The 25,835-nt window shown below is 44.8% G+C and overlaps 1 protein-coding gene across 2 annotated transcripts in view; it reads left to right on the top strand.

Moving 5' to 3' along the window:
• The window catches only part of LOC141107843 (uncharacterized), a 56,993-nt gene extending 32,207 nt beyond the window's left edge, over positions 1-24,786 (top strand). The window contains exons 2-4 of one of the 2 annotated variants that reach the window (XM_073598868.1): positions 8,945-10,558; positions 18,949-19,040; positions 23,604-24,786. In XM_073598868.1, coding sequence (XP_073454969.1) covers positions 8,945-10,558; positions 18,949-19,040; positions 23,604-23,675 — 1,778 coding nt within the window. In that variant the 3' untranslated portion in view covers positions 23,676-24,786. The remainder of the gene's footprint in view (positions 1-8,944; positions 10,559-18,948; positions 19,041-23,603) is intronic. The other variant, XM_073598869.1, reaches the window with a different exon arrangement.
• Positions 24,787-25,835: the final 1,049 nt, after the last annotated feature.

Here is a 25,835-nt window from a genome sequence, read left to right as displayed (position 1 = left end):
TGTTGAGCGCAGGAACGAGCCCTGCTGTGAAATATTAGAGAAAATGTTGTAATTACATGCCCCTGTTAAACAGGGGCAGAAAAATTGGGCCTTAAGCGGTGGTGGCACAACACTGTAAAGCCTCACAGATACTCTTGTTGAGCGCAGGAATGGGCCCTGCTGTGAAATATTAGAGCAAATATTGTTATCACATGCCCCTGTTAAACAGGAGCAGAAAAATTGGGCCTTAGACACTGGTGGTGGTGCCACAACACTGCAACCCCTCACAGATACTCTAGTTGAGAGCAAGAACGAGCCCTGCTGCAAAATATTACAACAAACATTATAATTATACGCCCCTGTTAAACAGGGGCAGAAAAATTGGGCCTTAGGTACTGGTGGTGGTGCCCTGAAACAAAAATGTTCTTAAAAGCTATCAACATGAATATTGAGGAGGAATAGGATAGTCACTCAGCATAACAGGATAGTCACTCAGCATAGGCAGTCTTCAAGGGATCTCACATTCACAAAAAATTAATTGGTTACATCAGCATCAGGTACTTGGTAGCTGGTGATCCAAGACTGATTCATTTTTATGAAGGTGAGCCGATCAACTGAGTCTGTGGACAGGCGCACTCTGTGATCGGTTACAAAGCCTCCAGCAGCACTGAATGTGCGTTCAGAAAGAACGCTGGATGCAGGACAGGCCAGTAGCTCAATTGCATATTGTGCAAGCTCTAGCCAGTGATCCATCCTCAAGACCCAGTAACCCAGTGGATTTTCGGTTGGAGAGGTCTCAAAGTTTGATCTTGCCCCAAGGTATTCCTGCACCATGTAAATCAGACACTGGCGATGGTTGCTGGAACCGATCAGACCTTGGGGCTGCGGACTAAAGAACTGTCTGAACGCATCGGTCAGATGACCACCTTCGCCACCGCTCCTTCTGTGACTGATCGAAGCCTCAGCAACACGTTGTCCAGAAGGACCAAGAAATTGTAACCTCCCAGGCTCTGGAAACGCATTGCACAAACCTTTCTGCAAGGCCTCCCGAAGATGTTTCATTCTCTGCTCCCTCTGTGAAGGCTCGATAAGTTCCGCAACCTTACCCTTGTAACGTGGATCAAGAAGGGTTGCCAGCCAGTAATGATCCCTCTCCTTGATACCACAAAACCGAGGGTCCTTTCGCAGGCTTTGCGGGATCAGGGAGGCCATGCAGCAAAGGTTTGCTGACACATTTGATCCGGATTCCTCTGGGTCACTAGGGATGACATGATCCACAGCCACCTCCTCCCAGCCGCGTACAAGTCCATGGGTTTCTGGGGACTGAAAACAATCCCTTGAAGACTGCTGCTGATGCTGAGTGCTAGGCTCCACCTCCATGCTGACACAATCCTCATCCTCCTCCTCTTACTCCTTCTCTTCCTGTGTGATTGACGGGCCCACAGGAATACTGTCTGTATAAAGGGGGCCTTGAGAGGTAAGGAAGTCCTCCTCTTCCTCCCTCTGTTCTGCCTCAAGTGCCCTGTCCATTTTTCCACGAAGCGTGTGCTCCAACAGAAAGACAAGAGGGACAGTATCACTGATGCATGCACTGTTACTGCTCACCATCCTTGTGGCCTCCTCAAATGGTGACAGGACAGTGCATTCATCTTTGATCAGTAGCCATTGGCGTGGCGAAAAAAAGCCAAGCTCCCCTGACCCTGTCCTAGTGCCATACTCACACAGGTACTCATTGATGGCCCTCTGCTGTGTGTGCAGCCGCTGCAGCATTGCCAACATTGAGTTCCACCTGGAGGGCAAGTCACAAATGAGGCGGTTCTTGGGCAGGTTGCATTCCTTTTGAAGGTCAGCCAGCCGAGCACTGGCATTATATGACCAGCGGAAATTCCAACAGACTTTCCTGGCCTGCCTCAGGAGATCCTGTAAGCCCAGGTACCTGCACAAGAACCACTGCACCACCAAATTAAGGATGTGTGCCAAACAGGGAACATGGTCAACTGACCCTGTCGGAGGGCAGAGAGGAGGTTGGTGCCATTGTCGCAAACCACCATTCCTGGCTGAAGCTTGCGTGGCGTCAACCACCTCTGAGTCTGCCCCTGCAGAGCTGACAGAATCTCTGTCCCAGTGTGACTCCTGTCCCCTAAGCAGACAAACTCAAGCACCGCATGGCATCTTTTTGCCTGAGTGCTTTCGTAGTCCCTTGAACGCCTACAGAGAACCGCTTGTTCCGAGGACAAATCTGCAGAGGAAGAGGCCATAGAGGAAGAAGAAGAGGAGGGGGTGGAGGAAAGAGGTGTGGCAGAATCACCACTACTAGCATTTTGGGGGCGTGGTGGCGGAACAAGCTCCAACAACACTGCACCCTGTCCTGCATCCTTCCCAGCTGCCAGCAGATTAACCCAGTGCACTGTGAAAGAAAGGTAACGTCCCTATCCATGCCTGCCAGACCATGAGTCAGCGGTAATATGCACCTTACCGCTGACTGCCCTGTCCAACAAGGCCAAGTCATTGCCTTCCACATGAGAGAGAGAGACGGAATGGCCTTCTGTCAAAAGAAATGGCATTTGGGAACTTGCCACTGAGATACCGCACATTCCAAAAATTCACGAAAGGGAGCAGAGTCTACCAGCTGAAAAGGCAGAAGTTGGAGTGCTAGCAATTTAGCCAAGCTAGCATTCAGCCGCTGAGTATGTGGATGGCTGGGACCGAATTTCTTTCGATGGTTTAGCAACTGGGGTAGGGAAATTTGCCTGCTACAATCGATGTTGGTGTAGCAATAGCAGATTGCCCGCAAGTACTTGGCACACCTAATTCATTCCTCTCAGTGCAGGTTTCTGAGAGGACTGAAGGTATAGTGGGGTTGGAGATCCCAGCTGATGAGGAGCAAGGAGTGGTCCGCCTTGTTCCTTGGTGTGGGTCTTTTAAGTACTGTTGTCAATGGACTGCATGGGAGGTCGATATATGTCTGGTCAAGCATGTGGTGCCCAAGCGGCCGCTGTTTTGGCCACGCTTGATACACTTCAGACATATGTTGCAAACAGCAACGGTGTGATCTGCTGCACACGTATCAAAAAAGGCCCACACCAAAGAACTTTTCAAAATACGCATGAAGTCAGCAGTGCCCTGCACATGCGGAGCTCTGCGGTGTGATGCAGTCGGGTGGCTGCCCTTAAGCTGGCCCCTGGAGGGCATCCTGCCTCGTTGGAGATGTGCCTTCCCCTCCTCTCTTCTATCAGGCACCCACGTAGAGTGAGTGACCTCATCATCCCCTCCCTCCTCCTCACTGGAGCAAACCTGGCAGTATGCTGCAGCTGGGGGAACATGACTGCCAGTTTCTTGACCTTCTTGGGCAACCCCTCTCTCTGGGCTCAAGTTACAGCCTTCCTCAACCTGGGTACCATCATTGGAGCCTTAAAAACACTGCGCATCTTCCTGCAGCATGTACCCAACACTGTGGTCGAACAGTTCGGGGGACTCCTCCGTGCATGATGGTGGAACTAGGAAAGGAGTGACTGATGACATTGAGCCGATGGAATATGCCACTTTGGCAACTGCATTGGCAGGCAAACTACTCTGAGCCTGGGTGACAGAGGATGAGGACGGCTTAGTTATCCACTCTACCAACTCTTCTGCATGTTGTGGATCAACACGGCCAGCTGCAGAAAAAAAGGACAAGCGTGCCCCACGGTCATGTGCTGAGGATGCACCGTGTCTATGACCAGCACTGTTGGCTGTAGACACAGAGCCTGCTTGCCCTCTTTTAGTGGCCTGTGAGCGTCTGCCTCTCCTTGGTGGTCTTCTAGACATGCTGTAAAATTTTATTAGCAAAACACCGCCTGAAGTTTACTAGAAAAAGTACACCAGGAATGGCCTGCAGTCAGATATAGGCTTGGCTAGAATAGAATGCAGTGGATATATATATATATATATATATATATATATATATATATATATATATATATGAGACTATATATATATTTTATCCACTGCAGATCACTGAATCACCTGCCTGCCTGCCTGAAAGTATATTTGAAAATGTACACCAGGAATGGCCTGCAGTCAGATATAGGCTTGGCTAGACTGGAATGCAGTGGATATATATATGTAGGAGACTGTATTTATATTTTATGCACTGCAGATCACTGAATCACCTACCTGAAAGTGTATTTAAAAACGTGCACCAGGAATGGCCTGCAGTCAGATATAGGCCTGGCTAGACTGGAATGCAGTGGATATATATATATATGTTTGAGACTGTATATATGTATTTAATGCACTACAGATCACTGAATCACCTGCCTGCCTGCGTGAAAGTGTATTTGAAAACGTACACCAGGAATGGCCTGCAGTCAGATATAGGCTTGGCTAGACTAGATTGCAGTGGATATATATATATATGTAGGAGACTGTACATAGTGTATTTGAAAAACGTACACCAGGAATGGCCTGCAGTCAGATATAGGCTTGGCTAGACTATAATGCAGTGGATATATATATATGTAGGAAACTGTATATATATTTTATGCACTGCAGATCACTGAATCACCTGCCTGCCTGCAAGTATATTTGAAAACTTACACCAGGAATGGCCTGCAGTCAGATGTAGGCTTGGCTAGACTGGAATGCAATGGATATATACTGTATATATATATATATATATATATATATATATATATATATATATATATATATATGTAGGAGACTGTATATATATTTAATGCACTGCAGATCACTGAATCACCTGCCTGCCTGCAAATGTATTTGAAAATGTACACAAGGAATGGCCTGCAGTCAGATATAGGCTTGGCTAAACTAGAATGTAGTGAATATATATATATATGTAGGAGACTGTATATATAACACTGTATATATATTTAATGAACTGCAGATCACTGAATCACCTGCCTGCCTGCAAGTGTATTTGAAAACGTACACCAGGAATGGCCTGCAGTCAGATATAGGCTTGGCTAGACTAGAATGCAGTGGATATATATATGTAAGAGACTGTATATATATTTTATGCACTGCAGATCACTGAATCACCTGCCTGCCTTAAAGTATATTTGAAAACTTACACCAGGAATGGTCTGCAGTCAGATATAGGCTTGGCTAGACTGGAATGCAGTGGATATAGATGTAGGAGACTGTATATATATACATTATGCACTTCAGATCACTGAATCGCCTGCCTGCCTGCCTGAAAGTATATTTGAAAACGTACATCAGGAATGGAATGCAGTCAGATATAGGCCTGGCTAGATTGGAATGCAGTGGATATATATATATGTAGGAGACTGTATATATATTTTATGTACTGCAGCTCAGTGAATCACCTGCCTTCCAGAAGTATATTAGAAACAGTACACCAGGAATGGCCTGCAGTGAGATATAGCTAAACTGTAAACTGCAGTGGATATATATATATATATATATATATATATATATATATATATATATATATATATATATATATATGAGACTGACTGTATAAAAGCAGGCCAGTGACCCCTTTACTATGGAAGGCCCTAAGAGGTGATGCTAAGACAATGGTCTAGCAGTCTTTGACAAACCCTCACCTACTGGTGTTGGGGCCCAAATCCCATATTGGAGCACACAAAATTAAGTCCCTCTGAACCTGAGTGTAGATGTCTGAATGATGTCCCCAGTAAGCAATACTGTTACCTTAAATAAAGTGTGAAAGGGCCACAATCAGATAGCGACCCCAGGCTCAACAGTGGCATCCCCATAGACCAGGGGATGTCCTCTACTCAGCCTCCCGGCATCCCTGTCACTGCAGAAAACCAACCCAACAGCAGCCTCTTACACAATATGTGTTCTCCACCACATCCTCTCTGTGAATTTCTATGGCCCAAAAACAGTCCTTCTTTTACCTTATCCAGAGCTCTGGTAATGCTGGAATCTATCATTCCGGAGCTTGGAGTCTGTAGTACAGGATTAGAGTCCCCGAGGGACTACATTCCCCACAAGTCATAGGTCCTTCCAGGGGATTCTATCCTTCCCACAATCCACAGCAGTTTAGGTTCCACCTCCTCTCTGTGATCCCAGGTGGTCAGCAGGCTTACTTATGCCGTGTACACACGGGCGGACTTTCCGACCGGACTGGTCCGACAGACCGAATCTGGCGGACAATCCGACTGTGTGTGGGCTGTATCGGACTTCCGACGGACCGTTTCAGTTCGAAATCCGACGGACTTTAGATTTGAAACCTGCTTCAAATCTTTACGTCGTAACTCCGCCGGACTCAGTTCCTAACGAAAAGCCCGTTCGTCTGTATGCTGGTCCGACGGACCAGATACGATGCAAGGGCAGGGTACTACATCTCGCGCTCACTGCAATAGGAAAAACAAATTTTCCTATTGCGGCGAGGGGGTGGTGACAATGTCCCCTAGGTCTGGTATGAATTTTAAAGGGAACCCCCTACGCCGAAAAAATGGCATGGGGTCCCCCCAAAATCCATACCAGACCCCTATCCGAGCACGCAGCCCGGCCGGTCAGGAAAGGGGGTGGGGACGAGCGAGGGCCCCCCTCCTCAACCATACCAGGCCGCATGCCCTCAACATGGGGGGTGGGTGCTTTGGGGGAGGGGGCGCCCTGCAGCCCCCCCACCCCAAAGCACCGTGTCCCCATGTTGATGAGGACAAGGGCCTCTTCCCGACAACCCTGGCCGTTGGTTGTCGGGGTCTGCGGGCGGGGGGCTTAACGGAATCCGGGAGCCCCCTTTAATAAGGGGGCCCCCAGATCCCGGCCCCCAACCCTATGTGAATGAGTATGGGGTACATCGTACCCCTACCCATTCACCTAGGAAAAAAGTGTCATTAAAAAAACACACTACACAGGTTTTTAAAGTAATTTATTAGACAGCTCTGGGGGTCTTTTTCCGACTTCGGGGGTCTTCTTCCAACTTCGCCGCTCTCTCCGGCCTCTTCTCCCGGTGTCCGGTTCTTCTCCCGCTCTCCGGCCTCTTCTCCCGGTGTCCGGTTCTTCTGCCGGGTCCTCTGCTATCTTCTGCCACTCTTTTGCTAGCGGTGGCCCGGACTTGTGCGTCGTCTTCTTCCCTCTTCTCTTCTTCCAATGTTGACATGACACTCTCTCCTGCTGTAATGCTGTGTGAGCGCTCCACAATGACTTATATAGGTGGTGACCCCGCCCCCTTATGACGTCACAGTCCCGGGGCATGTAGGGACTGTGACGTCATAAGGGGGCGTGGTCAACATCATCCGATGACCAAGCCCCCTTGTGACGTCACAGTCCCAACATGCCCCTGGACTGTGACATCATAAGGGGGCGGAGTCACTGCCTATATAAGTCATTGCGGAGCGCTCACACAGCATTACAGCTGGAGAGAGCGTTGTGTCAACATCAGAAAAAGAGAAGAGGGAAGAAGACGATGCACAAGTCCGGGCCACCGCTAGCAAAAGAGCGGCAGAAGATAGTGGAGGAGCCGGCAGAAGAACCAGATACCGGGAGAAGAGGCCGGAGAGCGGGAGAAGAACAGGACACTGGAAGAAGAGGCCAGAGAGAGCGGCGAAGTTGGAAGAAGACCCCTGAAGTCAGAAGAAGACCCCCGGAGCTGTCTAATAAATTACTTTAAAAACCTGTGTAGTGTGTTTTTTTATTGACACTTTTTTCCTAGGTGAATGGGTAGGGGTACGATGTACCCCATACTCATTCACATAGGGTGGGGGGCCGGGATCTGGGGGCCCCCTTATAAAAGGGGGCTCCCCGATAAGCCCCCGCTTGCAGACCCCGACAACCAATGGCCAGGGTTGTCGTGAAGAGGCCCTTGTCCTCATCAACATGGGGACACGGTGCTTTGGGGGGGCCGCAGGGCCCCCTCCCCCAAAGCACCCCCCCCATGTTGAGGGCATGTGGCCTGGTACGGTTCAGGAGGGGGGGGCGCTAGCTCGTCCCCCCCTTTCCTGACTGGCCGGGCTGCATGCTCGGATAGGGGTCTGGTATGGATTTTTGGGGGACCCCACGCCATTTTTTCGGCGTAGGGGTTCCCCTTAAAATCCAGAGCCCCGCGACGGGGTTCGCAAGGTGTCAATCTCGCTAATAAAATCAGTGAGATTGACTTCCCTTTCTAGTCCTGTCGTACCCGGGTCACGTTCAAAATGAACGGACTTGTTCGTGTGTGGGCAAGTCCGTTCATTCGGAAAGTCCGTCATAATTCCGTCGAGAAAGTCCGGTCGTGTGTAGGCAAGTCCGTCCGTAGTCCGGTCGTGTGTAGGCAAGTCCGTTCGTACAAAAAGTCGGTCAGAAGTCTGTCAAAAGTCCGTTGGAAAGTCCGCCCGTGTGTACGTTGCATTAGGCTACACACATGGCCCAGCAGCACCAGCAGTGATAATAGCCCAGTCCTTGCTGCCAGACAGAGCAGCACTATGAACCAGACCAGCAACAGACCAGAGACTACACACGAACAAAAAAAGAGTTCTAGGAGCAAGCCACAGGATCCTGATGTTCTGCAGGTTACAACCTTTACAACAACAATCCAAGAGGAATTCTCACAACCATCTCTTTCTTTCCTGATCTGTGTGGACCATTTGTTCTATAGATGCCCTTTATTATTTTTGGTTATAGTGTGTAAATGTGGATCCAAAACATTTTTTGTTAGTTTTGGATAGAGTGGTGAATGGGTTAGAACTCTTAGGTTTTTTTGTGCTATGTTCTCCAGTGGGAAGATCCACCCTCAATGCTTGTCCTGCACACCTTTACACAGAGAGCAAGGGTCTTTACCTGCATCAAGCTGGCAGGGGACAGGCTTTTCTGTTCAGGCTATTGCTCATTTTTAAAGAAAACAAACCCCCTTGCCCCTGTGTGTTTTGATATATCTGAATTGTATTTAGCTGCTTAAACTAAAAGTTCATTTTGACTTTATACTTTTCTTGTGGATTTAACCAATTTAAACGTGTTTGTTTGTTTTTTTTTTTTCTTTCTCCATCAGCAGAGGCTAGGACAGCAGATCAACCTGAAACTACTGCATTTGAAGATGTCACTTTTCCAGCTGCTGGCACAGCACCTATTACCTATACAACCATGGGCATAAACCCTACAGAAACATACAATATTTCCCCAAGAATTCTTAAATTCAACCTTAGCGAACCAGTCTCACTGATAATAAGTGCAAAGGTGCCAAACAAAAACTACATATTTGCGCATTCCACCCTGCAAATGCAGTCAAAGTCAGATATTACATTGAATTTACTAGGACAAGGTAATATAACGAGCATAAATGCAGCAAAACCTCAGATAAACGTAAGTGTAGCAGTGCTCACTGCAAAATTGGAGACATTGTTTTCCACAGCGTTGACCAACCAGAATCTTTTCTTAACAATTGACATTAGTAATAAATTTAACCTCACAGGTTCCATAACTACCAGTGCAACAAACAACTCAAGGGTTAAATTTAGCATCCAGGGAGTTACAATACCGGTTATCACCACTGCGTTTTATTCACTGGTGTTTGAAAATAACAATTCTACCTTTGTTGCAATTAGAATTACACCAAAATTTACAGTACAGGTGCCCACCACTACTACCACTACTACTACTACTACAACTTCTACTACAGCTATTTCATCAACGATTGAAACTACTGAGCCTCCTTCAACCTGGACCACAACTAGACCATCAACTACAGAAAGGACTGAAACAGCATCAACCCTGCCTAAAACTACTTCCTCAACTACAGAAACTACTGAATTGCCTTCAACCTGGACTACAACTACTCCATCAACTATGGAAACTACTGAGTCTCCTTCAACCTGGACTACAGTGACCTCACCAACCACAGAAACTACAGAATCCCCTGCAACTACTTCATCAACTACAGAAACTACAAAATTGCCTTCAACCTGGATTTCAACTATTCAATCAACTACAGAATCCACTGAATCACCCTCAACCTGGACTGCAACTACTCCATTAACTACAGAACTTACTGAGTCACCCTCAACATGGACTACAAATACTGCATCAACTACAGAAACAACAGAATCATCTTCAACGTGGACTGTAACTACTACATCAATTACAGAATCACCCTCAACATGGACTACAACTACTCCATCAACTACAGAATCACCCTCAACATCGACTACAACTACTCCATCAACTACAGAAACTACAGAATTACCTTCAACATGGACTGCAACTACTCTGTCAACTACAGAATCACCTTCAACATGGACTACAACGGTCTCAACAACTACAGAAACTACAGAATCTTCTACCTTGACAACTATTGCATCAACTAAAGAAACTACTCAGTCACCCTCGACCTGGACTACAACTACGCCTTCCACTACAAAAACTACTAAATCAACACCAGCCCAGACCACAACAGTATCCTCAACGACCGCTAGTACAAAACCAACAACCACCTTAATTACCACACGTTCTTTAACTACTGCAGGTACAGAAACAACAGCAACTAGCCCAACACCAACACCAACTTCATCCACAACAATGGCAACTATAACACCAACAACAGCCATAACAAGTAATACTGCAACTACTGTTGCATCAACAAGTCAGTCTACCACAGCCTCTCCACCAAGTAAGTACTAGTAAATGCTAGTATATCTTCCTCTCATAGTGACTGTTTATAAAGTCAAACAAAGAGCCTTGAAACACGTCTATTAGAGCGGTATTTAAAAAAATTCTGAATCTGTGTTCATATCATAGCTGGGCTTTTTTTTTTTTCAAAGGCGACGTGCAGGAGATACACTACTATAATAAATAATTTATAACGTGCATGTTTCCAAGTAACTGAAATGTTCCTTCAATAATATAATATTACATAATAGAAAATACTCACAGTTGTTCGGCTATAGCCTCCTTACAGACTACAAGGTTAAAGAAGTATTAAATCAAACAACTAAAATGTGATACATTGCAGCTTACTAATCATTAGATGTGGTGGCTGCATTTTTTTTTTTTTGGGGGGGGGGCATTTTTCCCTCTGTTATCCCATGGTAATCTGGACAGTAATACATTTCCTGTACTAGAGAACCTAAACTCTGGATAAATGAGCACAAGGGGCAGATCTAAAAGGCAACATTGTCAGTCTCGGGGGGAGGGGGTGTTAAATGGACTAGCAGATTTAAATACACCAATATATACAATAACAAAGTCCAGCTAACACTTTATAAGCAAATACAGCAAACAGTTTTTTCTTTCGGGGCAAAGGTATTTGGGGCCCTGCCAGTGTTAAATGGTTCATCCCTGTAACTGCAGTGTGTTGTTTTGAAAAGCAACAGACTTACTGGCTGGATCACCAGATGAAAGTAGAAGAAAGAATGCCTAAAAAAGAACATTATTGCACCCATCACATCTAATGCCCTGTACACACGACCGGTTTTCCTGTCGGAATAAACTCTGAAGGTTTTTCCGACGGAGTTCTGCTCAAGCTGTCTTCCATACACACAGTCACACCAAATTCCGACCGCCCAGAATGCGGTAACGTACAACACGTATTACGTTATTAGAAAATGGAAGTTTAATAGCCAGTAGCCAATAGCTTCAGTCTCGTACTTGCTTCAGAGCATGCGTCGTTTTTGGTATGTCGGAACAGCATACAGACGAGCGGTTTTCCCGATAGGAATTAGTTCCGTCTGAAAAATTTAAAACATGTTCTATATCTAAGTCCGTCTGAATTTTTGATGGGAAGAGTCCGATGGGGCTTACACATGATCGGAATATACAATGAAAAGCTTCCATCGGACTCTTTTGCAGCGTACACACGATCGGAATTTCGGCCTGCAAAAGATCGATGAGTGTTTTTCGTCGGAAAATGCGACCGCCGTGTGTGTGCTCCATCGGACTTTTGCTGGCCAAATTCCAGCCAGCAAAAGATTGAGGGCATGTTCTTAATTTTTCGGTCAGAAAAAGTTCCTATCCGAAAATGCGATTGTCTGTGGCAATTCCGATGTGCAAAATTCCTACGCATGCTCGGAAACAATTCAACGCATGCTCGGAAGCATTGAACTTCATTTTCTCGGCTCGTCGTAGTGTTGTATGTCACCGCGTTCTTAACGGTCGTAAGTTCAGCGAACTTTTGTGTGACCGTGTGTATGCAAGGCAAACTTGAGCGTAATCTCGTCGGAAAAGCCATCATATCTTTTTCCAACGAGAAGTGTACGCGGCATAAGAATTGTAAGCTGCAATATAATAAATGTGGGGGTTTAATACTGCTTTAAAGCAGGACTTTGGAGAAAAAAAAGGTCTTCTTATTTTGACCCCCCCCCCCCCCCCCCCCCATAAAAAAAATTATAAAAATTGTTCCACACTTACTGAAGGTGCCATTGTTGTCTCTGTGCCTTAAAAACTACAGTGCCTTGCAAAAGTATTCACCCCCCTTGGCTTTTTACCTATTTTGTTACATTACAGCCGTTAGTTCAATGTTTTTTTAATCTGAATTTTATGTGATGGATCAGAACACAATACTCCAAGTTGGTGAAGTAAAATTAGAAAAATATATACATAAAACTATTTTTCAGAAATAAAAACTGATAATTGGCGTGTGCGTATGTAATCACCCCCTTTGTTATGAAGCCCATAAAAAGCTCTGGTGCAACCAATTACCTTCAGAAGTCACATAATTAGTGAAATGATGTCCACCTGTGTGCAATCTAAGTGTCACATGATCTGTCATTACATATACATACCTTTTTGAAAGGCCCCAGAGGCTGCAGCACCTAAGCAAGAGGCACCACTAACCAAACACTGCCATGAAGACCAAGGAACTCTCCAAACAAAGTATGGGACAATGTGGTTGAGAAGTACAAGTCAGGGTTAGGTTATAAAAAAATATCCAAATCTTTGATGATCCCTAGGAAGCACCATCAAATCTATCATAACCAAATGTAAAGAACATGGCACAACAGCAAACCTGCCAAGAGACGGCCGCACACCAAAACTCATGGACCGGGCAAGGAGGGCATTAATCAGAGAGGCAGCACAGAGACCTAAGGTAATCCTGGAGGAGCTACAGAGTTCCACAGCAGAGACTGGAGTATCTGTACATAGGACGACAATAAGCCGTAAGCTCCATAGAGTTGGGCTTTATGGCAGAGTGGCCAGAAGAAAGCCATTACCTAGCAAAAAACAAAATGGCACGTTTTGAGTTTGCGAAAAGGCATGTGGGAGACTCTCAAAATGTATGGTGCTCTGGTCTGATGAGACTAAAATTTTACTTTTTCAAAGAAAACACTTTGTCTGGCGCAAACCCAACACATCACATCACCCAAAGTACGCCATCCCAGTGAAACATGGTGGTGGCAGCATTATGTTGTGGGGATGTTTTTCAGCAGTCAGGACTGGGAAACTGGTCAGAGTTGAGGGAAAGATGGATGGTGCTAAATACAGGGATATTCTTGAGCAAAACCTGTACCACTCTGTGTGTGATTTGAGGCTAGGATAGAGGTTCACCTTTCAGCAGGACAATGATCCCAAACACACTGCTAAAGCAACACTTGAGTGGTTTAAGGGGAAACTTGTAAATGTGTTGGAATGGCGTAGCCAAAGCCCGCCCTCAATCCAAACGAAAATCTGTGGTCAGACTTAAAGATTACCGTTCACAAGCGCAAGCCATCCAACTTGAAGGAGTTGGAGCAGTTTTGCAAGGAAGAATGGGCAAAAATCCTAGTGGTAAGATGTGGCAAGCTCATAGAGACTTATCCAAAGCGACTTGGAGCTGTGATAGCCGCAAAACGTGGCTCCACAAAGTTTTGACTTTAGGGGAGTGAATAGTTATGCACATTGACTTTTTCTATTATTTTGTCCTATTTGTTGTTTGCTTTACAATAAAAAGAAATCTTCAAAGTTGTGGGCATGTTCTGTAAATTAAATGATGCAAATCCTCAAACAATCCATGTTAATTCCAGTTTGTTAGGCAACAAAACACGAAAAATGCCAAGGGGGGTGAATACTTTTGCAAGGCACTGTACCTGCTGGAAGAGCCAACATAGTGTGGAATGCATTCTTGTGGGATTACTCTCATTAGACACTGGTTAGTTTACAGTTTACTACAACTACATCTGAATTTCTGAAGGTGTAGGATGAATAGAATCATTACAACAAGAAAATATTTAAAGAATTAAAAAATATTAATTTTAGTAATATTTTTGCAGAAAATAGCATTCATTGGTTAATCAGATGACACTTTCAATGCACTCTTTCTTAAGCAGTTAGAGTTGATACTACCATATCTACTTCACCCAGTATGAGTTTAATTCCTGGGTTGGGGTGTATTTTCAGTTTTTATCCATTTATTACAGGTTCTTATATAGCACTATCAAAGTACACAGTGCTTTACACATATATATTGTACATTCACATCAGTCCCTACCCTCAAGCTTACCACATACATTACAATCTGAGTGTACAATCTTCTTTAAACCCAACAAAAATTATGTAGTGCAGGGGGCCTGCCTAATTGTCTACAAATTGAAAGCATAGTTTAGGAGGGTCACATACAGTATTACATAATTTTGGTAACTCTTAAGGTGATTGTACAGTGAGATCATAATGTGTTTAATAACTATAGGAGCAGGCACTACAATATATTTGCTTTTACTAGGTTTCATGATTCCTCTTCCTTAGTAAGGGTTCAAGTAACTTCCATTACTGGTCCTGGGTTCTACCTTCCCACTTCCCACTAGACCCTCTAGAACAGGGGTGGTGAATTAAAATTCACTGGGATCTGGCCAGAAAAATTGTCTTCTAGGGAAAGTCTGAGTGTAATCTTGGTGCTATGACTCCACATGATATCCTCCACATCGCAGCCTGCTGTGCACGTCATCTCAGCCCCTCATCTCAGAACCCCCATCACAGACTGACACCCAATCACAGACTGACCCCCCATCAAAGACTGCCCAATTACAGACTGACCCCCCATCAAAGACTGCCCAATCACAGACTGACCCCCAATCACCGACGGACCAATCACAGACTGACCCCCAATCACCGACTGACCCCCCATTACAGGCTGGCCCCCCAATCACAGACTGACCCCCAATCACAGACTGACCCCCAGTCACAGACTGACCCATCACAGACTGGCCCCCAATCACAGACTGACCCATCACAGACTGATCCATCACAGACTGACCCCCAATCACAGACTGGTCCCCATCACAGACTGGTCCCCATCACAGACTGACCCCCCCATCACAGACTGACCCCCCATCACAGACTGACCCCCCATCACAGACTGACCCCCCATCACAGACTGACCCCCAATCACAGACTGACCCCCAGTCACAGACTGACCCATCACAGACTGGCCCCCAATCACAGACTGACCCATCACAGACTGATCCATCACAGACTGACCCCCAATCACAGACTGGTCCCCATCACAGACTGACCCCCCCATCACAGACTGACCCCCCATCACAGACTGGTCCCCTTTACAGACTGACCCCCACATCACAGACTGACCCCCCCCATCACAGACTGACCCCCCATCACAGACTGACCACCCATAACAGACTGACAACCCATAACAGACTGACCCCAAATTACAGACTGGCCCCCCATCACAGACTGACCCCCCATAACAGACTGACCCCCCATAACAGACTGGCCCCCCATAACAGACTGGCCCCCATCACAGACTGGCCCCCATATCACAGACTGACCCCCCCATCACAGACTGACCCCCCATCACAGACTGGCCCCCATCACAGACTGGCCCCCATATCACAGACTGACCCCCCCATCACAGACTGACCCCCCATCACAGACTGGCCCCCCATCACAGACCCCCCCTCGATAGTAGACTCCTGTCCTTATACCAGCACAGCACTCCCCCCTCCCCACAGAGCCCTACCTTATTCACACAGGACGGAAAGCATGGCAGCCCTGGACAACAGACGCGACCTTTCACGTTAAAAGTGAGTGACTGATTGCTGGGACCGCCCTGCTGCGTAGCAACCAATCACCCGCTTCTTAACTTAAAAAGTCCCGCCCTTTGTCCAGAGCGGCGTATTTCTCATCTTGTGTGAATAGGACAGGCAGTGTGGGGAGGGGCAGTGCAGCGATCCTATCGAAGGGACAGACCCGTGCGCAGCGTGCCTGCCATGTTGTGCACATAGTAGCAGCAGCAGGCCGGCGAGGAGAGGACACACAGGCAACTATTTGGCGAGGCTGCGGTCCAGGTAGTATGGCTACTGGGGCCGTAACTGGGCCGTGGTCCGCCATTTAGTGGTCACTGCTCTAGAATGACAACACCCTTGGGATTAATAAGAGTGTTTTCATTGGAGAGATATGGCAAGTAGGCAGAGCTTTGCTTTAGGGCGGGTTTAAGCTCAAAGTCAGGAAGGTCAAGGTGAAACCTGAATCACAGGAATTTCCTGCCTATCACAGTTAACACCTTTGGAAGCCTACACATAGACTGACTTGTTGGCCTTTTAGAAAAGAGATAAAATGTTTAATTGCCAACCAGAAACTCCATAGTCAATGTTTGTCTTTTTTTTGGACATTTTAGACTGAGAGAAATTAAGGGAAACCCATTTAGTGGGGAAGGAGTAAAATGTTTGACAAGGTGTTTATTGCTGGATATGCCTGTAGTGCTGCCCCCTAGAGGGCCACTGTCATACGAGATTATGTATACAGCACCTTTATTTTCAAGCCCATCTCCAGGCACTACTGTACTATTTTCTTTTTTTTTTTAAGTCTTTAAATGTCATTTTAACATGTCAATTTTTATTATTTCAGGAGCTCTTTAAGCTCTGATAAGAGCTCCTTACATGTAAAGCGGGAAGCAGGACTACTGGCTCTTCATTGCAGAAGAATAGTGTCCAGGGCAGGACTTAGGGTGGTGGGGGCCCCTGGGCTTGAGTCACTTTCGGGCCCTACCTTCTATACATATGCACAGCTCTATAAAACAGAAATAGAAAAGGACAAGGTGCACCAGACTCAGTGCAGTATTAAAGAACTTCTGTTTAATTGGACAAGACAAAACAGACAAATGGCTACTCACAAAAGTAGATAATATATAAGTGTATAAGTGGGGGATACTGTACTGGTATTCGTCCTGGGTCCACGATTAATAAAAGCAATGAAAATGGATAATGATAATTACCGTATTTATCGACGTATAACACGCACCCCAAGTTTAGGAGGGAATTTTAAGGAAAAAAACTTTTAGGAGGGAAGTTTAAGGAAAAAAACTTACATTTAAATGCCCATGAATGCAGCCTCATCAGTGTCCATCTGCAGCCTTGTCAGTGTCCATCTGCAGCCTTGTCAGTGTCATTGCAGCCTTGTCAGTGTCAGTGTAGCCTTGTCAGTGTAGCCTTGCCCCAGTGTCATTTGCAGACTTGTCAGTGTAGCCTTGCTGCCTTGTCATTGCAGCTTTTCAGTTTAAAAATGGCGCCGCCGAGATACAGAGCCAGCTTTCAGCCGCTCTCGGTGGCTCGCGATGGCTTTCGGCGGCTTTCGGCTGCTCTCAGCCGTTCTCGGCGGCTTTCGGCCACTCTCTGCAGCTTTCGGCCACTCTCGGCGGCTCTCAGTTGCTATCGGCGGCTTTCGGAACGGGCAGAGTCCCCTATTGGTCGGGGCCCATGGGCTTGAGCCCCGTCAAGCCCAATGGAAAGTCCGGCCCTGATAGTGTCTAGAAATGGTGTCATGTCATGCCTCCAACCCCTTCCTCTGCTCTCTGCTGTGCGATTCACAAAGCATTACACAGTGATACCATTTGTGCTGTGTTTTGTTAATGGTACAGCAAAGTAAGGGGGTAACAGTGTTAATGTTAGAATTAAAGTGGTAGCAAACTCAGTTTTACCACTTTTACCTACAGGCATGTCCATAATAGGGCTTACCTATAGGTACTGTGAATATCTCCTTAAGGTGCACTGTTTAGGGGATATTCAGAGTGCATGCAGCCGCTGACATCACTGGCGCATGAGCTCGGAAGGTATGGCATACCGTTCCAGACCTTCAGAGCCCGTGCCACAAACGGCAGCTCCTGTGCACATGCACGGAGTGATATCATTGCACCCCTGGCCACTCATGTAGTTGAAGGCCACAATCCTGGAAGGAAGACCAGGTGAAGATGGAAGCCCTCTTAGTGGTGACAGTGCGCTGCTGGAGGCCTTCGTTTTAAGGGAAGTCTCTCATAATGTGCTAGTATGTGATGCATGCTAGCACATTATGACACTGGCTTACAGGGGATATATGTTTTCCCTTTAACCGTGGTTTACTACCGCTTTTAAAAAATTTTAAAACTCAAAAATAGCCATGGCTAAAGTTTTAGGCTTTAATTTCCGAAAGCCAAAACTCCTTTGACAATTCCAGTCACAAGGTGGGTCCTGGACCAGGGTTTAGTGCTTAACTGCAGTGTTGTTTGCCAAGCGGTCTCATAGTATAAAATAATACTTATGGACCTAGCAGATGTGTCTGGATCAAAAGACTGGCTGAACAGAATAACAAATCCTTTTCCATGTAAAACAGTTCCCATATATGCATTTCAACCCTGTGTTTAGCTTTTCAACATTAAAATGGTAATAATATAACCAGTGGCGGCGACTCATGCAGGGCACAGAGGCGCCCTAATCCATGCCCCCAGCCCCTAATCTACATGCAGGGCACAGAGGCGCATCCTCCCCAATCCATGCGCCTAGCGCCTAATCTACATGCAGGGCACCGAACGCATGGATTTCAATGTTTTGGGGTTTTTTCGAAGCACATGATTACAGCCTGAGGCTCTAATTGGCTTCAAAAAAGGGTGGGCTCACAAATTAATGCCCCCCCCCCCCAAGAAAATTGAGCACCAGCCACCACTGATTCAAGTTTAAAACAAGTTAGTATCGTTATTAAATATTATTTATAATTATTACATATTTTAAAGGTCTAGTGTTACTCTCAAGCATTATAAGCAGAATATTAATATACACATTAGTGGGCAATATAACTAAACTGCATTTTTTTTTTACCGCACAGCACCATGTCAATGCCTACCCCTGTGGTTTATCATTGTCATATCTGCTTTAACTGCCTTTGGTACAAGTCTTCTTTTCACACTTCTGGTTCTGGTAAGATAATGTTTATTATTTAAAAATGATCTTTGCAAACTAATAACCTATTTGATAAATTAAAGTACAATGACTGCATGCATACAATTGCTGACATCAAAGTGAACTGGTAGAAAGGTGCTATGGACTACAAAAACCTACAGACACACACATTAAAACATCCCAGGTTTAGGAGTCATATTGTAGATGAATGTTATTAAACATAACCTTTCCTTTTCAATCTGCAGCCGCTGTAATTTTCTATAAATGCGATGCAATATGGCTACCTGGAGTTGTTCTGTACACAGAATGTGTACTGACCACCCCCCAGAAACATAATTTCCTGCTTATGTGTTGCTCACCAATTTTCCCAAAAATGTCATTTTTGGTGAGATATTTCCAATAGGAACACGTCTAACAGGATGCAGGCCCAGCAGCTTTCCTTATTAGTGCTCTTCAGCTGCCACAGCTGACTGATAATTATGAAAACACTCCCATTAGACCCACTCAGCACAGAGTAACAGATAAACACACACGGATTTCTTCAGAATAACAAAAGGTAGGAATCTGCAACAAAGGTTGTTATAATCCTTGCAATGTACATAGATGTTTTTTCTCAACAAAAGTGGAGTTACGCTTTAAAACAAGTGTCTTTGAGGTATGTCACAATTCATACTCCCAGTATATGTATATCAGACACTCAGTACATGGGCGTCTGCAAGGGGGGGTAAGGCCCCCCCCCCCCCCCCCCCGAATCAGGGATCAGATGGGCACTTACTTTTACATTCAGCAGCAGCACCAGCAATTCACATGTGTGTCCCTGGTCCCAGGCACCTTCATTCCGGGACAATACAGTGTCCCGGAATGAAATGGAGGAAACAGGATAGTAGGACACCCTACTAAGTGATTTCCAGAAGTTCGGCACTGGTTGCTAGGGCCGCCCCGCCTGGCATCTAGCAACAAGTAATGACAGAATCAGAGTCTCAGTGAGGCTGAGCGGAGGCCTGCATCTAGTGCTGCACTCTGCACTGCATCCTGAGAATGTCTCACTCTCCACCCACCTCCTCCTTCTCTGGCTGTGGAGCCCAGTGACTTGCAGGCAGCAGGGCAGGGAGGGACTGATTTTTTTAAGTCTCCACCTACCTCTTTCAATTAGACTGGCTCAGAGATCCATCCGATTCCGTGGTTGCCTGTGCCCACAACGGCAGTGCTCACAACGGCAGTGCCCGACTTCTCCTCCCACCCACGGCCCACCCAATTGTTGTTGAGGGACCCTAGACCACCACTCACCACCACTCCGGGATATCATTATTAGAAGGTAAAGAAATGGCATAAGATGGATAACTGGAATAGAAGGTGACACAAGTCGGGGCCGGGCACTGTGACTGGAGGACAGGACAGTAATATTTGAAGCTAACAAGTGAAGTGGGGCTGGGGGACTCAGTCTCTGACCATCTCCTGTACCATGTCCACAGTCTCTGATCTTCTCCTGTACCATGTCCACAGTCTCTGACACCCTACTAAGTGATTTCCGGAAGTTCGGCACTGGTTGCTAGGGCTGCCCCGCCTGGCGGATAGCATCTCCTGTACTATGTCTATAGTCTCTGACCATCTCCTGTAGTATGTCTGCATTCTCTGACCATCTCCTGTACTATGTCTGCAGTCTCTGACCATCTCCTGTACTATGTCTGCAGTCTCTGACCATCTAAAGTACTACGTCTGCAGTCTCTGACCATCCACTGTACTATGTCTGCATTCTCTGACCATCTACTGTACTATGTCTGCAGTCTCTGACCATCTCCTGTACTATGTCTGCAGTCTCTGAGCATCTCCTGTACTATGTCTGCAGTCTCTGATCATCTTCTGTACAATGTCTGCATTCTCTGACCGTCTCATGTACTATGTCTGCAGTCTCTGACCATCTCCTGTACCCTGTCTGCAGTCTTTAACCGTCTCTTATACCATGTCCGCTGTCTCTGACCATCTCCTGTACCATGTCCACAGTCTCCGACCGTCTCCTGTACCATGTCCATAGTCTCTGACCGTCTCTTGTACTACGTCTGCAGTCTCTGACCGTGATAATGACAGTGTTGAAAAGGAGCAGAGCATGGGTGACCTTAAAATGATGCCCCCCCCCCCCAAAAAAAGTTCTGCGGACGCCCATGACAAAGACCCCCATACACACTATTAGATTTTTTGCAGATTTTTGTCTTCAGATTTATCAAAACCATGTAGTGCAAGGGCCTGCCTGATTGCATACAAATTGAAACTCTTAAGGTTTGACCTCATATTACATGGTTTTGGTCATTCTGAAGGCAAAAATCTGCAGAAAATCTAATAGTGTGTATGGGGTCTTAGTATAAGGGTTTAAACGTACGTCCCAACTTTTTGGGATGGGAATGAGGGACACCTTTTAGCAAAAGTATGCAAGCATAGGACACACACCCCCTGCCACGCCCTCTTAAGGGACAAAAAGTAAGATTAGTTAAACCCACTCTTTTTACCACTATGATTCCTATACTGGCTTTTGAATTTTACAAATGCAGCAATTTAGAAAGTGGATGAAATGTTTAGCACTGTGAAACACTTTTTGAAAGATAAAAAGTGCATTTCATATACAATTATATAAATCAGACCAAAATGAGGGACAAATGATTAGGAACGAGGGGCAGAGGGACTTTGTTCCAAATCAGGGACAGCCCCTTGAAATCAGGGACAGTTGGGGGCTATGGTTTAGAAAACCAGAGCTCTCATCCATTTTCTAGTTTCCAAAACATGCTCGCTCATCCATGTCTTTATGGATCTTGCTTTGTCCAAATCATTTGGTGGAGAGGAGATTATGGTGTGGGGTTATTTTTCAGGGGTTGAGCCTGGCCCCATAGTTTCAGTGAAGGGAACTTTTAAAGTGTCAGCATACCAAGATATGTTGGACAATTTCATGCTCCCAACTTTGTGGGAACAGTTTGGGGATGGCCCCTTTCTGTTCCAACATGACTGCACACCAGTGTACATACCAAGGTCCATAAAGATATGGATGAGCAATTTTGGGGTGGAGAAACTTGACTGGCCTACACAGAGTCCTGACCTCAACCCGATAGAACACCTTTGGGATGAATTAGAGTGGAGACTGCGAGTCAGGCCTTCTCATCCAACATCAGTGACTGATCTCACAAATGTGCTTCTGGAAGAATGGTCAAATATTCCCATAGACACACTCCTAAACCTGGTGCACAGCCTTCCCAGAAGAGTTGAAGCTGTTATAGCTGCAAAGGGTGGGCCAACTCAATATTGAACCCTACAGACTAATGCCCTGTACATACAATAGGATTTTCCAATGGAAAATGTGTGATAGGACCTTGTTGTCAGAAATTCCGACCGTGTGTACACAAATCCGACGCACAAAGTGCCATGCATGCTCAGAATAAATAAAGAGATGAAAGCTATTGGCTACTGCCCCGTTTATAGTTCTGATGTACGTGTTTTACGTCACCGCGTTCAGAACGATCAGATTTTCCGACAACTTTGTGCGACCGTGTGTATGCAAGACAAGTTTGAGCCAACATCCGTCGGAAAAAATCCATGGATTTTGTTGTTGAAATGTCCGATCAATGTCCGATCATGTGTACAGGGCATAAGACTGGGATGCCATTAAGGTTCATGTGCGTGTAAAGGCAGGTGTCCCAATGCTTGGCAATATAATGTATCTAGAATATACAGAAATACAATATTAATACCTCTCCATATCATTCTCAAAAAATATGTGTATGGGGATCAAGCCAGGTGTATTAAGTCATTATGACCATGTTTTCTCAAAAGTATGTAGCGTCTCTCTATGTAAATATGGTAAACACTCAGGTTTCAGGTTTTGATAACTTTGGATAGCCATTTACTTGGAGTAGGTGGGAAAGCCAAAAACAAAGCTCTACCCTGGACCAATGTAGGCATAGCTGGCTCTCTGGGACATTCAAGTACCCCAGTAAACAGATAGGTAGCATGCAGGAGACGTTTGGCCTAAACACAACACAAAGCTGCTGTATTACAACTGCCCACTTTCATAACGATAGCTCCTTTACAAATGAATGCTCCAGTATTGGCTGCTGGGGCCCAAGGATCATATAAAAAGTACCATAGGGCCGAAATTTGGGCACCAGTGGTTACATTAGGATGAGATGGTGCATCCATAAGGACATACACCATGCCATTTTATATATTCGATGCATGCTGATTGGCCCATTCACATGTACTCTGGAAGTTTACTGGCAAGGAAGCCAAAGTGCCCCTCAAACAGTTTGCTAGGAGATTGATTTGTCCAATGATAAATCACCAATTTCAGGTCAGGGGAACAACCCCAGCCATCGTTATCCACCACACTGGCTTGCACACTAAGGATATGCTACCAAATACTGTACATCTAGAAACAGAAGAAATGAAAAAAATAACTTGCAATCCACAGTATGCAAAATGCAAAACGTTTAAACATCTTTTTAAAGCTACTTTTATCACTTCTAGCTGTTTTGCTCAACTAACTTACTCAACTCTAATATCAATATTTCAGCCTTAATTATATATATTTTTTTTCTTTAGATTGTATGGTGGCTGAAGAAAGCCAGAACGCCAACTGGAAACTACAATCCTTCTGCAGCTCAGAGTATCTGAAAGAAGACTTATCCATTCCTTGTCAAGTCATAGCTGATAATCACTGTACACAGAAGTTTAACATTATTGTATTAAGAGAAACAGATGCTCTCTTTTTGTGAACTGCATTTTAATTCCATTGAATAATGTCAGGATGGCTGACAATAAATGTGATGTGAACAGATTATGAATCTGTATAAGACTGTGAATAGTTAGGTGTTGCTGGCTTGCAGTTATTGCCACAAAGTCTGATATGTATTTTTTCAATTAACCTGCTATTATGATATATTCTTTTCACACAGAACTGTGCTGAGCTTAAGTGGACATTGTTTAGGCAGAATTCCTAAACCCAACTCCAAGAAATAAAATTAAAAGGGAACCAATACAGTGGAGCCTCCATCACTGCACTGCAAGGGCTAAATGCTCTTTATGTCTAGGGGTGCATAAATAAGGTCTAAACACTTACCTTATTCCTTACTCCAGCTGCCCCCCCCCCCCCCCCATTATAAAATATGATATATTATATTATTATTATAAAGAGAAAGGTTTTATTTAATCATTTCAGTAGTATTTTGGTGAAGGGGGAAAGAAGGAAAGGCAAAACTTTTCCCAATCAGAATGGCCCAGCTTCGGGGCTGAACAAGGGCACTGAAATCTGCTGTAGGCATGGCAAGGCACCTCTTGGTACCCATCAGCAGTTTCTTATTTAAAGCAACAAAGTCACTTTAATCTTCCTATGCTATACTAGTGTTTGCAACATACAGTACTTTTACTGTGATCTCCTGATGAATAAATTATACATAATCATTAAAATGATTCTATTCTAATCAATCAAAATAACACATAGACAATAATGTCATAAGTGGTTTCTTTCAAATGCTGAAAAAATGATAATATGTAATTTATGCATTTATGGTGAAGTTTTGTCCCCAAAAATGACCTGAAAGTGACATGGTCACCCAGCCACTGCCCATCTGTTGGGTAAATATCTGTGGAATAAATCTGCATCAGACAGTGGCATTGTTTGTTTGTGGGCTGTGGAAACTGATAATTGTGTAAAATGGGACAAAGTTTAATTGTAATGAAAACGCTATTTGTTATGTGATATAGATGATTAAATATTAAAATAAATTTTGACCAACACAATTAATTTTGCTTTTCTGATGCGTATTTATGATATTATAGCATTTTCCCTGCACATGATTGAATCATCAATATGGTACACTTTACCATCTTCTCTTTATTTCTTTTTTTGTCCTATTCAAAAGAGCCCTTGGTTGATTAAAGAATTCTAAGTATTGATATTTTATACCACTGTACACTCACTGGAATGAATGGCTACAGGTATCAAAGCAGCCTGCACATTCTATGGATTAGCACAGATAAGCTCCCATCTATCAGCAGCAATAGTTCCTTTACCAACCGTGGGCTGTACCATACTTCGCCACTAGGGGCAGTTTCTTTGAAGCTATGGCTGAATGAAAACAACCTCACAGACTGGAGCGAAATAGAAGGGTATTTACAGGAGCATCTCAAAAAATTCGAAGATCATAAAAAAATGTCATTTATTTCAGTAATTCAATTTAAAAAGTGAAACTCATATATTTTATTTAGATGTGCTACACACAGAGTGATATATTTCAAGCATTTCTTTTTTTTTTTTTTAATTTTGATGATTATGGCTTACAGCTAGTGAAAACCCAAGATTTACTATCTCAGAAAATTAGAATATTGCATAAGACTAATTAAAAAAAGGATTTTTAATACAGAAATGTTGGTTTACTAAAAAGTATGTGGAAAGCTGCATCAATGCGGTGTGGTATGGAGGCGATCAGCCTGTGGCACTGCTGAGGTGTTATGGAAGCCCAGGTTGCTATGATAGCGGCCTTCATCTTGTCTGCATTGTTGGGTCTGGTGTCTCTCATCTTCCTCTTGACAATATCCCACAGATTCTCTATGGGGTTTGGGTCAGGCCAGTTTGCTAGCCAATCAAGCACAGTAATACCATGATCATTAAACCATGTATTGGTACTTTTGGCAGTCTTTTTTTATATATCTATACACAAATGTTTTGCTTTTCATTTCTATTTTGAACTGAATGGGTTGTTTTACAAGGTGATCGTTTACAATTAATTTAATCACTTCCCACCCAGCCTATAGCCAAATGACGGATGGGCAGGC

Source organism: Aquarana catesbeiana, linkage group LG09, assembly GCF_042186555.1.
Source record: "Aquarana catesbeiana isolate 2022-GZ linkage group LG09, ASM4218655v1, whole genome shotgun sequence".
NCBI classification, from domain to species: Eukaryota; Metazoa; Chordata; class Amphibia; order Anura; family Ranidae; genus Aquarana; species Aquarana catesbeiana.
Note: the sequence above shows the minus strand (reverse complement) of the source record. Positions and strands in the feature narration are given on the sequence as shown.